This window comes from Diabrotica virgifera, chromosome 2 (assembly GCF_917563875.1).
Source record: "Diabrotica virgifera virgifera chromosome 2, PGI_DIABVI_V3a".
In the NCBI taxonomy this organism is placed as follows: Eukaryota; Metazoa; Arthropoda; class Insecta; order Coleoptera; family Chrysomelidae; genus Diabrotica; species Diabrotica virgifera.
The window spans coordinates 89,250,592-89,267,179 of NC_065444.1; the positions used below are offsets into that span (position 1 = coordinate 89,250,592).

The 16,588-nt window shown below is 34.2% G+C and overlaps 1 protein-coding gene across 1 annotated transcript; it reads right to left on the reverse strand.

Moving 5' to 3' along the window:
* Window positions 1–9,139: 9,139 nt before the first annotated feature.
* Window positions 9,140–14,037, reverse strand: LOC126879554 (uncharacterized). Its single transcript, XM_050642708.1, has 2 exons — window positions 13,589–14,037; window positions 9,140–13,027 (listed from the first exon to the last, which is right to left on the reverse strand). Exon 2 carries the CDS (start codon window positions 10,535–10,537, stop codon window positions 9,140–9,142), a length of 1,398 nt encoding a protein of 465 aa, XP_050498665.1. The 5' UTR covers window positions 10,538–13,027; window positions 13,589–14,037.
* Between the last annotated feature and the right edge of the window lie 2,551 nt (window positions 14,038–16,588).

Genomic DNA, 16,588 nt, shown 5'->3' on the forward strand with positions numbered 1-16,588 from the left:
GACATGTGCTACGATCGAGAGCAATGGCGATTGGGAATCGGAAGACGTCGTAGAACGTTATAAACCGATTATATATATATATATATATATATATATATATATATATATATATATATATATATATATATATATATATATATATATATATCGAAAAAGAAAATTTATAGAAAGAAGTCTATATTTATAGAAGCCATTGAGATGTTGGTTTTTCGAAGGATGCTGAAGATCTCTTGGACAGATTACGTGACCAACAGCGAGGTGCTGAAAAGAATGGAGACTGAGAGAGAATTCCTAAATGTTGTAAAAAACAGAGAAACGAGTTATCTAGGAAATAATTCACATAGGAGAAAGATACAACTTTTTACGACTCATAATGGAAGGGAAAGTGGAAGGAAGAAGAGGTTCAGGAAGAAGAAAATGCTTTTGGCTGGAGAACATGAGAGACTGGAGAGGCATGAACACACATTCGATACTAAGAACCGCTCAAGGTAGAGAAGAGTTTGCTGTAGTTATAGCCAATCTCCTTAAGAAGAAGATAGAAAATATATAATTCAAAATGTTAGCAAACAACAGTTATTTGTAAAATTATCAATATTGCTAAAATGATTATATTATAAATAATTAGTATTGTAGTTAATTAATAAAATGAAATATCATTTGTTTCATTCGGAGGGAAAAATACAAATGACAACCAAAAACTAAAAAAGGCCGAGTTGAAAAGACATTATAAGTAAAAGAACAAGCAAAATAATATGAACTCTACTAGTAATAGGCTACGGTACTGAAAAATAAAAATATTAATGTCTTGTTGCACCAAATCTTAAGCTCAAGCTTAACCTGTAACAACTAGCTGATGATTTTCTGTTGGAGTGAATGAAAAGGGAGTGGTAAACTCCAACAGAAGTAGTAAAAAGAAGAAGATCTACTTAATGTAGCCAAAGGACAAAAATGTGTGGCTTCTCCGTTGAAGAAGCTGGAGTAACTAAAATACAACTTTGTAGTAGTATTTGTATGGAAGGATGCCAAGACAAAGAATATCGAATTGATACAGGACTAGAGATGAGAAATCATTAATAGATAGATATAACTTGAATGGCTAGCTAAATATGTATGAGAAGGGCCACTTGACACTCAAGGAAGGATTCGGCCAATTTGCACGGCTATTTTTGGCCAGACAATAGATTAAAGGAAGTGACAATGATGGCTCGAAAAGAAGATATGAAGATAATGTTCAGAAAATAGATAGAGTAAATATAATAATATACTGAAAATAGAATGAAATTTTGGGCGCCAGAAGAAGGATAACTAGGTTAACGCTCTTCCAGGTATTCTACGCTGCTATAGAGTATGTTAAATTTGTAGTACAAGTATGTGAAAAGTTATTAAAGATTATTAAATTATAAAATATACTACTAAAAATAAAGGAGTAATAAGAAAAAAAAATCACAATAAATGTATATTTATTGAATGTAACTACTAGATCTTTTTAACAATCTCTGAGTTAGGACAAGTAACTAGTGTGTAACTCTAACATGACAGGAAAAAGTGATACTAGTGAAAGTCAATTACAAAATCATCATACAACTATGATCTAAGAATACTCTTTATAAGGTTAGAAAAACTGACTACGGGTACCTCTAATACAGGAAGTACAACTTACAACTAGGTTAGTAGAACCCTCACCAAATAATAATTGTACGTTTATAATACGTACACCTTAATTAAATACTACCTGATACTATATATAACATATAAATACCTCACTGTGAGTGGGACAGGCACAAGCCTTATTGAATAAATAAACCTACGAGTGGATACACAGATCCTTTTCCTAACTCGTGGTTTATAATAGTAATAATAACAAGTGAAACCAAAAACTAATCTGAGGGATTAGAATCCAGAAGTTCATATGAATTTAATAAATTAAAGTTAAAGTTAAATAAAGTTAATAAGTTAAAGTTAAGTAAAGTTAATAAGTTCAAGTTAAATAAAGTTAATAATTACAATTTTGACTAATATGTGAAGTTAATTTTTAAAAATTTAATTAAACATATACTAAAATAATGGAATGAGTTTAAATAATTATACAAAAGTGGAACACAGCCTAAAAATAATCAAGATAAGAGTACCGACTACTATTATCAGGGAAAATATCTGAGCTCAGAAATTTATACCTTTATAGATTGCAGAGTGTTGGGGAACGCTATCAATTAAATATTATGTTGTAAAGAAAAAAAAACCTATAAAAAATATAAAGCAGGAAAAATGTGTGTGCAATTGAACTATAAAAAAAAAATGTACTAAATATCACAAAACCAGTCTGTCTTTAATAAGAGCACAGTAAATGTTCCCAAACAAACCACTCTTTCCTAATCTTGAAGTTGATGTAATGAGCACCCAAGGGTGCTAACTCTCGCTAGCAGCTGTCCTGCTGGAGGTACAGGAGAGGAAGACTGGTAGAAAGCAGCTGAAGGTACTCAAAACTGTTGGAAAGCAGCGGGAGGTACTCAAAAAAAAGAAAATGTGGAAATAATCCAGGCTGGTCGCCTATTGATTGTTTCTCTCTGTGTGGTCTGGCCTTGGTGTTGTTGTAGGGTGGCTTTAAGATTTCATGGTAGGTGCTAAAAAAAACACAGTGTGGTGTTACTACCAATCTACCAATGTCAAAAAAAAGAAGCAAGAGATACGAGGAGGTGTTTTTATTCCTATGGGAATAAGAAGAAATAGGTCATTAAGTCCAAAAACTTGAATGACTAGACAGCTTGACCTTTTATCAGGTTGCTATCAGATGACCTTGGTCAAATAACACAAGTAATTTCCAATTGAAATACAAAATATAATTACTGTGAAAGAATATTTTATTATAATATATACACCGGTATATAGATATATTATACAAGGATGAAATATAGTAAGACTAAGCGATGGATACTTATTTGATCATCGTTCAAAAGATAGGAGTTCTGTAGACTTGAAAGGAATATAAAAAATGGAGTTTAAATTAGCTCTATTTTCCAACTGGAAGCACAAATTAACAACGAATATTGAATTATCTCTAGATGAGTTTGATCCATGAAAATAAAACATAAAAACCATGAAAATAGACTATGTGAAACTTAGTTAGCAAATGTCAAGGACTTCCAAAATGGCTGAATAAAATACTTAATAAAATGTGTATTTACCGGGGTAGAACTCATTGGATATAGTATGCTCTAAAATTCTTCAAATCCACTGCTGCTGGATAACTTCACTATACTTTTATTGTAATATTTAATCAATTTGGAACTGAGAATTAGAGGTGAATAATTGAGTCTAATGACCCCGCACACTACGATTCAGACCGAACACTCGAGAAACAATGGCAATCCAAGGCTCACGTTCACAGCTGAATCCTTCGTACCCCTCTACTAAGCATTGGCTGTCAAAGTGGGGAAACCAATGTTGCCACGTTTTAAATGTGACGTCATCAAGCATTTAAAAATTCTGAGATGGGTTTAAGTTCTATTTGAATAAACATTGAAAGAAAATAATTCTGAAAATAATTAAATAATATTTTGGATAGTTAAATAATATCTTCCCATCAATAATCGATTCTATAAGGGGCGGAACGTCACATTCCCTTTCAACCACCAGAAAAAAAAATTTTATTTAAAAAAATTTTTTTTTTTTTTTTTTTTTTCAAAATATTAAACTAGAGTAGTAGTGCTTAGTGTATCATTCCCCGTTGATTCGCAAGATTACAAATAATCACCACTAATAATCAAGGGAAAGTAGGATGGTCACTGCAGCAAATAACGGAAATTGCAAAATATGACCCGAAGTCCTAGTAAAAGTGCTAAAGATGAGACATAATTTATAATGACAAATAAGTGTCGAATTGGCAGTAAATCCAAAGTTGAACTATCCATGGACATCAGATTTATAAGGAGTATATCCAAGGACGAACAACCAGGCAAAGGTGAGAGCCAATTCATACCATAACGCAAGTACATATACTAAAGTCACCAATGAAATCAATAACTATAATAAGTGAAGAATCAAACACTCAATCCTAAATTGGACTAGCAATGGACACCAGATTCGTAATAGCATATCCAGAGAAGAACAACTAGGAATATTTATAGAATAATTTTCACCAATACCAACTAATATAAATAGTGAACATACCAAAGGAAGGCAAACACATTAACCAAAATAAATGTGGAATCAGACACTCAATCCAAAGTCAGACTATCAATGGACAACAGATTCACAAAAGCATATCCAATGAAGAACGACCAGGAAGATTTATGGACCAATTCACATCCATACTAAATCATATAAATAAATTAGGTCTACGTACACCCACATCCGGTAATACGAACCTATACAACCAAATAAACAAAATAAGTGAAGAATCGGACACTTAATCCAAAATCGGACTAGCAATGGACACCAGATTTATAGGAGCATATCCAAAGAAGAACGATCAGGAAGATTTATGGACCAATTCTCACTAATACTAAATAACTAACTAAATTAGCTCTAGATCTACCCTCATCCGGTAATATGAGCCTATCGAAACTAAATAGTAAAAATAAAGGATGAACTTATAAGTTCTATGACTCCATGGTAAATACAAAATATGACGGGAACGAGCTCCCAATCTTTCATAAGACTGTATATTCATGTGAACATACATAGGATTATCCAGGAGATATTCCTGAATCTAAGCAACAATTAATGCCTAAGGAAAGAAGAGGGAATCTACTAAAAAGAAAATCAATAATTTGTCCCAGTGGGTTAATCACTAACATTACGACTCTACGTCTATGGAAAGTCAAGCATCTATATACTATGAACTAAGAGACATAAAATAAGCAAACTAGACTTCCCTATTATCGTGTGAAAATGTGCCTGGAATATTTGGAACAATTGCACAAGAATGGTTAGGAAGTGTTGTACACCATTTCCCAACCAGAAATATTATCATGGATAAACATCTGCCTACTCTGACAAGAAAGACATGGATTACGAAATTGGATAGCAGTGATCAGTTGCTGAACTTCGAACCCACGTATTCACCAACTTTGAGCATTAACAGACTAGTTCATAAGAAGAAATATGAAGGACTCAAGAATTCATTTATAAATCAAAATTCCAAATTCATTCCAGAATCATCCTGTGGAGGAAGTAAGAATCCGAATTAATATAAAGTATTTAAGGTACCTGTGACAAATATCAATAAAGTAACCCAATAACAAATTAACAACCACAACTTCTTTCCAATATGGCAAATCCAATGACATGATATAAAAACAATAAAAAAAAATAATAGGTATGTAATCAAATATCCAAGATATAACACATAATCTAAGATATGGTAGTGTAACATAGCTCCATCTATATTAAGCAAGAATACTTGTATGAGCCCACACATCCAAATATCTTAATATATAATAATCAACAGCCCTTTTATTCTGAGAGGTTGAGTACAAAACTAAGAGTACAAGTGGAGGTTATTAACTTGGTAATACTACTGGCTGGATTAGTATTTGAGAATATTTGTCGATAATGACTCAAATGCAATCTATAATACAAAAAAATAATAATAAACTCATACAAGCGGTATTACACAAGAATTCGGTACCTAATAACTAATACGTGAGAAATCATCAAGCCATGCCGAAGGATAAAAATTGCTATGGTCAGGCATTATCTGGTGATTAACAATTTAAACTAAAATACTATACCATAATAAAACTAATTAAAGGCAAACACAGGAAGATATTAGCTTAAACAACCCTGTTAAGCTAATCTTCTTCCGATGAAGTTGAAGAATCCACCTCGTCCATGGTGTTGTCAGGCAGTAAATCCTTTACATGAAATTGACCAATTCGCTTATTAGTCGAATTGTCCTTTAATTCATAAATCAAAGGAGATATTACCCTTGAGACAGTACATGGGACATATTTCTGGCAAAACTTTGCAGAAATGGCATCACCCTTATTGGATTTGACAAAATTGCGCTTTAAGACTCGATCACCAACAAAGAATCGCAGATCTCGTTTCCTCAAATTATAGTGCTGCTGGTTCCTTAGGTAAGAAGTTTTTAACTTCTTCCTAATGTCTGCGAAAATATGAGGTAACGTCTGGAGATCATCTAAGCGATGAAGTTTCTCAGATATTTGAGGAAGATTTTCGGAATTGTCTGAAATTACACCAAAATAATCACCTGATAAAGCCACATTCCTACCAAAATTCAAATATGCTGGAGAGCACTGGGTAACTTCATGGACAGAAGTCCTTATGGCTTGAGCTATGGAATGAATATATTGATCCCAAGCTCTGTGATCAGGGTAAGTATAGGACCTTAGAGCTGTGACAATACTGCGATTTACTCTCTCAGTATGATTTGCTTGTGGATGGTAGGCAGCATTATAAAAGGTCTTTTGAACCTTATATTTAGCTAGAAGATCTTTAAAGGCCTTCGATACAAACTGAGGACCGTTGTCACATGACACAATTTGAGGAACACCATACACCAAAAAGACTTGTTCCTCCAAATATTTTAAAATTGCTGGAGTTGTGGCCTGGCGAAGGGGACAAACTAAAGGAAATTTAGTGAAATAATCCACAACTACCAGGCAATAGGTATTACCCTTGTAACTCCGAGGATAAGGTCCAATGAGATCCATTGAGATCATCTGCCAAGGAAAATTTATGTTCCTGAAGGAACCCATAAGTCCAGCCTGTGGTAGGTTACTTGGTTTACAAGTAGCACAAACCATGCATTTAGAAATGTACCTTTTTATAGACTTCCGCATACCAGGCCAATAATATAATTCGGCAATACGGTGATAAGTCTTATAAAAACCAAAATGACCCGCCGTAACTTCATCATGAAATATATGCAGAATATTTTCCCTATTTGGCGTAGGTACAACTATTTTCCACTCCGACATATTGGATAAGGACTCTATCGGACTTAAGATGTGTTTGTACAGAATATTATTCTCTACCTTAAAATCAGGATATTTTTGTGGGTCTTGAGTGACCCTATCAATCATATTCTGATACCACATATCAGGACTTAAAGAGGACAGATCTAGGACATTAATATCATGGACACGTGAAAGAGCATCTGCGACCACTACCCCGTTTGCCTTTCTATGGACAATCTTATATGAATAGGCAGCCAGTTTGCATATCCATCGAGAAAGCCTCTGTGAAGGGTTTTTCATACTATGAAGCCATACTAAGGAACTATGATCAGTAATTATAGTGAAATTACGACCTTCCAGATAATAACGAAAAGCTTCTAACCCATGGATGATAGCTAAGAGTTCTTTCTCCGTAGTTGAATAGTTTTTCTGGGCCTTGTTCAACTTCTTACTAGTGTACGCTATGGGGTGTTCGGAGCCATCTTTCAACTGAAATAATACGCCTCCAGAAGCTGTATTAGAGCAATCTGTCATTAGATAAAAATGCTCATCAAAATTAGGTGACATCATAACCGGAGCGCTCGTTAAAGCATCTTTAACGCGCCTAAAAGCTTCGTCAGCCTCAGGAGTCCAAGTAATGGTCTGTCCCTTTTTCCTGTTCTTCAAAAGATCAGTAAGAGGTGACAACAAAGTAGAGTAGGACGGTACAAATCGCCGATAATAGCCACACATTCCCAATATCCTACGGACTTGGGTGGTGGTCTTTGGTATAGGAAAATTTTTGATAGCAACTATTTTCTCAGGATCAGTCCTCAGCCCCTGGTTATCCACAACATAACCCAAGAACTTAAGACTAGGGCGACAAAACTGACATTTATCCAGATTGACCGTTAGATTAGCTTCCTTAAGACGTAAAAATAACTTATCTAAAATTTCCATATGAAGGGAAAAATCAGGAGTGACAACCAAAATATCGTCTAAATAATAGAAAACATAGGGCTCTAACGGTGGACCAATGACTAAATCCATCAGACGACACATTGTCTGAGGAGCAGAAACAAGACCGAAAGGCATGGTGACAAACTGGAATAATCCTTTACCACTGACAGCAAAAGCAGTATACTTCTTGCTCTCTTCACTCAGTGGGATCTGTAGGAAGGCCTTAGACAAATCAATAGAAGAGATGTATTTGGCATTCTGAAGTTTGCTCAAAATCACATCTATTCTGGGGATAGGATAAGCATCCCTGTTAGTTGTGATACTGTTTAGTTTTCGACCGTCAAAGCAGATCCTGAAGGATCCATCCTTCTTCTTCGTTAACCAGAGCGGAGAACAGTAGGACGATGTTGAAGGTTCTATGATATTTAAAGCAAGCATCGAATCTACTTCCTTTTCTAAATCTGCCTGCCAGGCTTGAGGTATGGGGTACTGATATAATCTGAAAGGAGTGGGATTTCCCACTTCGATAGTGTGAGAGATTAACGACGTACGACCTAGTTTGTCTTTTGAAGAAAGAGTAGTAAATTTAGAGATCATACTCTCTAATTGCCTTTGTTCAGAGCTTGATAAACTAGCAAAATCGTGAATAGCACTAAGGGTAGATAAATTAAATTCAGATATGGAAAAAGAAAAATCAGAACAACTTAAGGTACTATTGAAAGCATTGAAAAAGTCCATACCTAAAATTATAGAATTCTGCACGGAAGGAATAACATAAAATGTAATTTCCCTACATAAATCTGCCACTGTGATTTTAATTTGGAGTTTGCCCGTAATGGACTGAACTGTACCATCTGCAGTAGATACTTGCAAAGATGAAATGGGCATAATGGGAATACTAGAATTTTTCAATAAATTTAACGAATGTGCCCCTATCAATGAAATATTAGAGCCACTATCTAACAAAGCTAAACACGATTGTCCTAAAATTTGAATAGGAAGATATGGCCTATTATCATTTTGTTTCCTAACTAATAACGAATTAATATCTAGATCTAAAGTATTTGGCTGTCTACAACCGTTATATGGAACTAACCCAGACGTATCATCATCATTAACAAAACTAGAATCTAATATAGATAATGGAACCACATTACTATCACAATTATTATTGTTACGTTGAACACTACCAATCAAAGAAGCGTTTGTAAATGACCATCTGTGATCATTTGAATCAAGCGAATCTAACGTATTATCTATAGAAATAAATTTCTGGTTTAATTTTGTTTTGTGGTGTGTGCTGCTTTCTTGAACGACACCCCTTTCCCTTTTCGTGAAGATGGGTTTGGGTTGCTGGATGTGCTTGGTCCAGCAGTTTCGTTTGACGATGGGGTTTGATTCCCTGATTGGATGTTGGACGGAGAAACGTTCAGGGGACGGACCTCCGACGTGTCGTTTCCCGAACACTTAGAACAGTTTCTTTTAAGGGTGTTCTCTCGGCCACAACCATGGCAGAAAATACGATTTTGAGGAATCCCACAATTGTAAAATGGGTGACCAGGCTGATCACAATTCCAGCAGACAAGAGAACTAACAACCGAAACATTATGTTCATGACCCTTATTTAGCCAAGAACGTTGCCTAAAGGAAGTTGGCTGAGAAGAAGAGTTAGAAGAGGATCGAGATGTGGATGGAGGTTGAGAAGACCAGGATAACGTTTCCTCCAAACGTTTGCATTTTATAGTAAGGTCATCAATGTTCTGAATGTCCATAAGAGCTAATTGTTGATGATAAAAGGGCAATAGACATTTAAGGATGATTTTAATTTTAGCTAAATCTGACAAAGGAGTGTCTAAACGACTACACATACCTAATATAGTATTAATAAACATAGTAACAGATTCCCCAGGTTTCTGCTTATGATTCTTAATTTGATCTAATAAATCATCCTGGAATGAATACGGAAGAAAATCCGACTTCAACTTTTTAATCAGATCAGACCAACAAGAAAAATTACCCCTGTTATTCATAAACCATGTAAAAGCGGTCCCGGTGAACAACTCAGCAGAAGCAGCAAACAAATCCTCTTCAGAAACACCTCTAGATATTCGAAGACATTCAACCCTTTCTAAAAATGACATCACATCAGTGTGCTGTTTTTCACCTGAAAATGAAATACCCCATTTGTGTACTTGAACAGGTTTGGAGTACGTAAAGCTAGGTACATTGACTGAAGCATTAGGAGTAGAGGTAGCAATGGGGTTAACTCTAGAATCAAGTTCACCCTCTAGTGTTAATATTTTAAGAGAAACAGACCTCTTGAACGGTTCCTGTTCTTCAGAAGGACAGTGTAGCAAGTGTACACGGGCAGAAATATGGCCTAGACGAGATGTTAATCGCGCATACTCTGTATCCTTTACAGTTCCCCTAAACTTTTCGATTTTTTTAGACAAGCTGTCCAATGTTTCAGTGATTCCTTTTTGTTGTTCCTCAAAAGGAAGGGATACAGCTGAAATTTGGAGAAAACTTCTATTGCCAGCTTCTTGTTTCAAAGCACCTCTCAAAAGATTGCGTTTTTTATCGACAGTTGTCGACTCCTCTGGCATTATGTCCCGAATCTTTAATTCATAATCCAATTCATCCACCAGAAGATGTTCAGCTTTAAAAGCACACATGATGAGAGCAAAGTTATTGACAAATAGTCCAAAGAACAGAAATATGAAAAATATGAAAATATGAAAGTTTGCACGCAAAATATATATAATATAAACCGAGAAAATATCAGCAACACACCAACAAAATCAAAATAGCCAGCAAAAAAAAAATATATATATAATGCAGTATATAATCTAATAAATAAGATCAAATAAATATATAAGATCAAATAAATGGATAGATAATCCAATAAATATTGTATACTCAAGTAAACCTACTACCTAAATACTGGAAGTAAATTTTTTTATTTATATGTAACTTACCACCACTCTAGAAAAAATATATATCTATAATAATAATAATAATAATCAACACTTAGTTGTACCTCCAACTATACCACTATTGACTGAAGAAATAAAATTGTTATATGAATTATATTATTAATAGCAATATTAAATATAAGTTCCCAATAAAAATTCAAAATCTAACCCAGAATGTAAGCTGCACAAACATATACTATAATGAGGTCCCAAAATATAAACAAAAATCAAAACAGCGTTTAAGAATACCTGATATGTATCAGAAATTAAAAATAAAATAAATAAGTAACAATATGTGTATAGGATACCAAACGGAAATAACAAAGAGATTTCAGATAAAAGAGAAGAATTGACCTAAATGAATACTGTCTCAGACCAAAAATAAAGCCACCACGTTGGAAAGCCGATGTAACAACTAGCTGATGATTTTCTGTTGGAGTGAATGAAAAGGGAGTGGTAAACTCCAACAGAAGTAGTAAAAAGAAGAAGATCTACTTAATGTAGCCAAAGGACAAAAATGTGTGGCTTCTCCGTTGAAGAAGCTGGAGTAACTAAAATACAACTTTGTAGTAGTATTTGTATGGAAGGATGCCAAGACAAAGAATATCGAATTGATACAGGACTAGAGATGAGAAATCATTAATAGATAGATATAACTTGAATGGCTAGCTAAATATGTATGAGAAGGGCCACTTGACACTCAAGGAAGGATTCGGCCAATTTGCACGGCTATTTTTGGCCAGACAATAGATTAAAGGAAGTGACAATGATGGCTCGAAAAGAAGATATGAAGATAATGTTCAGAAAATAGATAGAGTAAATATAATAATATACTGAAAATAGAATGAAATTTTGGGCGCCAGAAGAAGGATAACTAGGTTAACGCTCTTCCAGGTATTCTACGCTGCTATAGAGTATGTTAAATTTGTAGTACAAGTATGTGAAAAGTTATTAAAGATTATTAAATTATAAAATATACTACTAAAAATAAAGGAGTAATAAGAAAAAAAAATCACAATAAATGTATATTTATTGAATGTAACTACTAGATCTTTTTAACAATCTCTGAGTTAGGACAAGTAACTAGTGTGTAACTCTAACATGACAGGAAAAAGTGATACTAGTGAAAGTCAATTACAAAATCATCATACAACTATGATCTAAGAATACTCTTTATAAGGTTAGAAAAACTGACTACGGGTACCTCTAATACAGGAAGTACAACTTACAACTAGGTTAGTAGAACCCTCACCAAATAATAATTGTACGTTTATAATACGTACACCTTAATTAAATACTACCTGATACTATATATAACATATAAATACCTCACTGTGAGTGGGACAGGCACAAGCCTTATTGAATAAATAAACCTACGAGTGGATACACAGATCCTTTTCCTAACTCGTGGTTTATAATAGTAATAATAACAAGTGAAACCAAAAACTAATCTGAGGGATTAGAATCCAGAAGTTCATATGAATTTAATAAATTAAAGTTAAAGTTAAATAAAGTTAATAAGTTAAAGTTAAGTAAAGTTAATAAGTTCAAGTTAAATAAAGTTAATAATTACAATTTTGACTAATATGTGAAGTTAATTTTTAAAAATTTAATTAAACATATACTAAAATAATGGAATGAGTTTAAATAATTATACAAAAGTGGAACACAGCCTAAAAATAATCAAGATAAGAGTACCGACTACTATTATCAGGGAAAATATCTGAGCTCAGAAATTTATACCTTTATAGATTGCAGAGTGTTGGGGAACGCTATCAATTAAATATTATGTTGTAAAGAAAAAAAAACCTATAAAAAATATAAAGCAGGAAAAATGTGTGTGCAATTGAACTATAAAAAAAAAATGTACTAAATATCACAAAACCAGTCTGTCTTTAATAAGAGCACAGTAAATGTTCCCAAACAAACCACTCTTTCCTAATCTTGAAGTTGATGTAATGAGCACCCAAGGGTGCTAACTCTCGCTAGCAGCTGTCCTGCTGGAGGTACAGGAGAGGAAGACTGGTAGAAAGCAGCTGAAGGTACTCAAAACTGTTGGAAAGCAGCGGGAGGTACTCAAAAAAAAGAAAATGTGGAAATAATCCAGGCTGGTCGCCTATTGATTGTTTCTCTCTGTGTGGTCTGGCCTTGGTGTTGTTGTAGGGTGGCTTTAAGATTTCATGGTAGGTGCTAAAAAAAACACAGTGTGGTGTTACTACCAATCTACCAATGTCAAAAAAAAGAAGCAAGAGATACGAGGAGGTGTTTTTATTCCTATGGGAATAAGAAGAAATAGGTCATTAAGTCCAAAAACTTGAATGACTAGACAGCTTGACCTTTTATCAGGTTGCTATCAGATGACCTTGGTCAAATAACACAAGTAATTTCCAATTGAAATACAAAATATAATTACTGTGAAAGAATATTTTATTATAATATATACACCGGTATATAGATATATTATACAAGGATGAAATATAGTAAGACTAAGCGATGGATACTTATTTGATCATCGTTCAAAAGATAGGAGTTCTGTAGACTTGAAAGGAATATAAAAAATGGAGTTTAAATTAGCTCTATTTTCCAACTGGAAGCACAAATTAACAACGAATATTGAATTATCTCTAGATGAGTTTGATCCATGAAAATAAAACATAAAAACCATGAAAATAGACTATGTGAAACTTAGTTAGCAAATGTCAAGGACTTCCAAAATGGCTGAATAAAATACTTAATAAAATGTGTATTTACCGGGGTAGAACTCATTGGATATAGTATGCTCTAAAATTCTTCAAATCCACTGCTGCTGGATAACTTCACTATACTTTTATTGTAATATTTAATCAATTTGGAACTGAGAATTAGAGGTGAATAATTGAGTCTAATGACCCCGCACACTACGATTCAGACCGAACACTCGAGAAACAATGGCAATCCAAGGCTCACGTTCACAGCTGAATCCTTCGTACCCCTCTACTAAGCATTGGCTGTCAAAGTGGGGAAACCAATGTTGCCACGTTTTAAATGTGACGTCATCAAGCATTTAAAAATTCTGAGATGGGTTTAAGTTCTATTTGAATAAACATTGAAAGAAAATAATTCTGAAAATAATTAAATAATATTTTGGATAGTTAAATAATATCTTCCCATCAATAATCGATTCTATAAGGGGCGGAACGTCACAAACCCAGCTTAGCTTATAGATAGGGCCGATTTAAGCGTCAAATACGTTGCACTATAATTTTCAATCCTTATCAATGCAATCCACATGACAATCAATTGTGGCAAGCTGAAAATTGATCTAAGACTCAATGGTGCAACGCATATGTTTCGTTAATGCACGCCTTAAGCTTAAGATCTGTTGGTGCAACCAGGCATAAAAATACAACAAATAAACTTCTAGATCGTTCAATTCATTAATCATTATTCTCTTATAATAAATATCATATCTACACTCTAAAAACTCACTTTTCTAGCTTTTTTGGCTGCAAAATCTTTAATAAAATTTTTAAAGTCTTGAAACAACAGCCTTTTAAAGGCTTGATAAAGCTCAGCATTTGAAACAAAACTGGACCAACTAGACAATCTAAAATCTTCGTCAGAAGGCGAGTTACTCAAGTAGTTTTTTATTCTTTTCAACACGCTGAACGATCTTTCTCCAGATGCATTAGGTCATCATGCATAGTAGAATGCGCAAAGCCGTGTCCATATTCGGAAATAATGTTGTTAACTGTTTTTCATTAATGATTTTCAGATACTCCAAAAGTGGATTTCTCGGAGGCTTGGTAATCTTGTTGTCATGAGATTTTCTTTCTTCATCAAAATGTGATATATATTTAGGTATATTTAATATACCTTCAACAAAGCCTTTGAACTGTACACACTCTTCTTTTAAAGTCGCCATCTATGACGATTCGATACTTTTTAGTCAAAATAGAAACGTTTAGCCCGATTTCTTCATTGATAATTGATGATAAGTTGTTTTAAATCCAAATTATTTGTTAAGACTGAAATAAACTTCGGACCTTTCATTAAATTCTGAATAAAGCATGTCAATTACAACATTGAATCTTTAAGTTTTCTTTGCCATTAAAGTGGGGTTCACTGGATTTATCTTCTTTGTCTTAGCCAGGGAGAGCTTTTCTTTTCGGGCGTTTTTTTATTTCAAGAATATAGGTTTAATTTTTAGACTCTTTTCCTATTTTTTTAATAGGAATCAAAGTTGTCTCTCAGACTCAATGCATACTCCTTTAGATATTTGTGTGTTGCAAGTCGCATTCAAGTCTGTAGCAGTTAATGTTTTGCTAATCGTGTCAAAACGTTGTAAAATACCGTACCACGTGTTTAGTAGAATAGCCATTCTCTTATTTGAAAAATTGTTTACTGATTTCAATTCAATTAGTAAAATTTTTTTACCAAAAAAGTTTTTTTACAAAACGCTGCGGCCCCCTTTTGCTTGCGGCCCTAGGCCGTGGCCTAGTCGGCCTAGTGGTAAATCCGGCACTGAGCGGACGCGCTGTCGTAAATGTTACGACAAAAGCACTCATACCATATAGTTGAACGCATCGAGCTTCTGAGTTTATGGTATGAGTATAAGGCACAGGTGTATGATATTTACAAAGTTGTCATTATTCGTTAAACTTACGATACGTTCCGTTTCATGTAAGTGTATTTATATTATCCTTGTAACTTCTTTTCCATGAAAATGTTTTGTATTTATTATTATTTACTAAGCTCAACAGGCCTTGAAGACCTAGGGCTGAAAAATTTATTTTTCCTTACAATTACTAATACATATAGTACACACAACCAAACCTATATGGAATCATCTGATATTTCTTATTATTTATTTTAAATAAATAATATTTATTTTAAAGCAGTTTAATAACAAATACATAACATCATCATCATTCTCTTTGCCTTATCCCTATGCGGGGTCGGCTTCCCTAATTGCATTTCTCCACCCAATTCTGTCTTGGGTCATATCAATGTTAATCCCCTTTACCAACATGTCCTGCCTTATCGCCTCCCCCCAGGTCTTCTTTGGTCTTCCTCTCCTACTCCTTCCAGGAATCTGCACTTCAGCTATTCTTCGTATTGGGTGATTAACGTCTCGACGTTGAACATGACCAAACCATCTTAACCTATGCTCTCTCATTTTGGCATCAATTGGTGCCACACCTAGACTTCCTCTAATATACTCATTTCTAATTTTATCCTTCTTTGTCACTCCACTCATCCATCTAAGCATTCTCATTTCCGCCACATGCATTCGTTGTTCCTCTTTCTTTTTCACTGCCCAACATTCAGTTCCGTACATCATAGCCGGTCTTATGGCTGTTTTATAGAATTTTCCCTTCAGCTTCATTGGAATTTTTCTGTCACACAACACACCACTCGCTTCTTTCCACTTCATCCATCCAGCCCTAATTCTACTGCATGCATCTCCATCTATTTCTCCATTACTCTGTAATACCGATCCTAGGTACTTAAAACTATTGCTTTTCACAATCATTTCACCATCCAAAGATACCATTTTATTTGTAGTAGCTCCATCTTTAAATGAACATTCCAAATACTCTGTTTTTGTCCTACTAAGTTTTAAACCTTTTTCCTCCAGAGCATGTCTCCACTGTTCCAGTTTTTGTTCTAAGTCTCTTTCACTATTTCCTACTAACACGACATCATCAGCATACATTAAGCACCATGGAATGTTACCCTGTAGTTTCGCTGTTATCTGGTCCAAAACTA

Excerpts from the sequence above, each read along its gene's own strand:
- LOC126879554 (XM_050642708.1), bottom strand. The coding sequence starts at position 10,537 with ATGTGTGCTTTTAAAGCTGAACATCTTCTGGTGGATGAATTGGATTAT.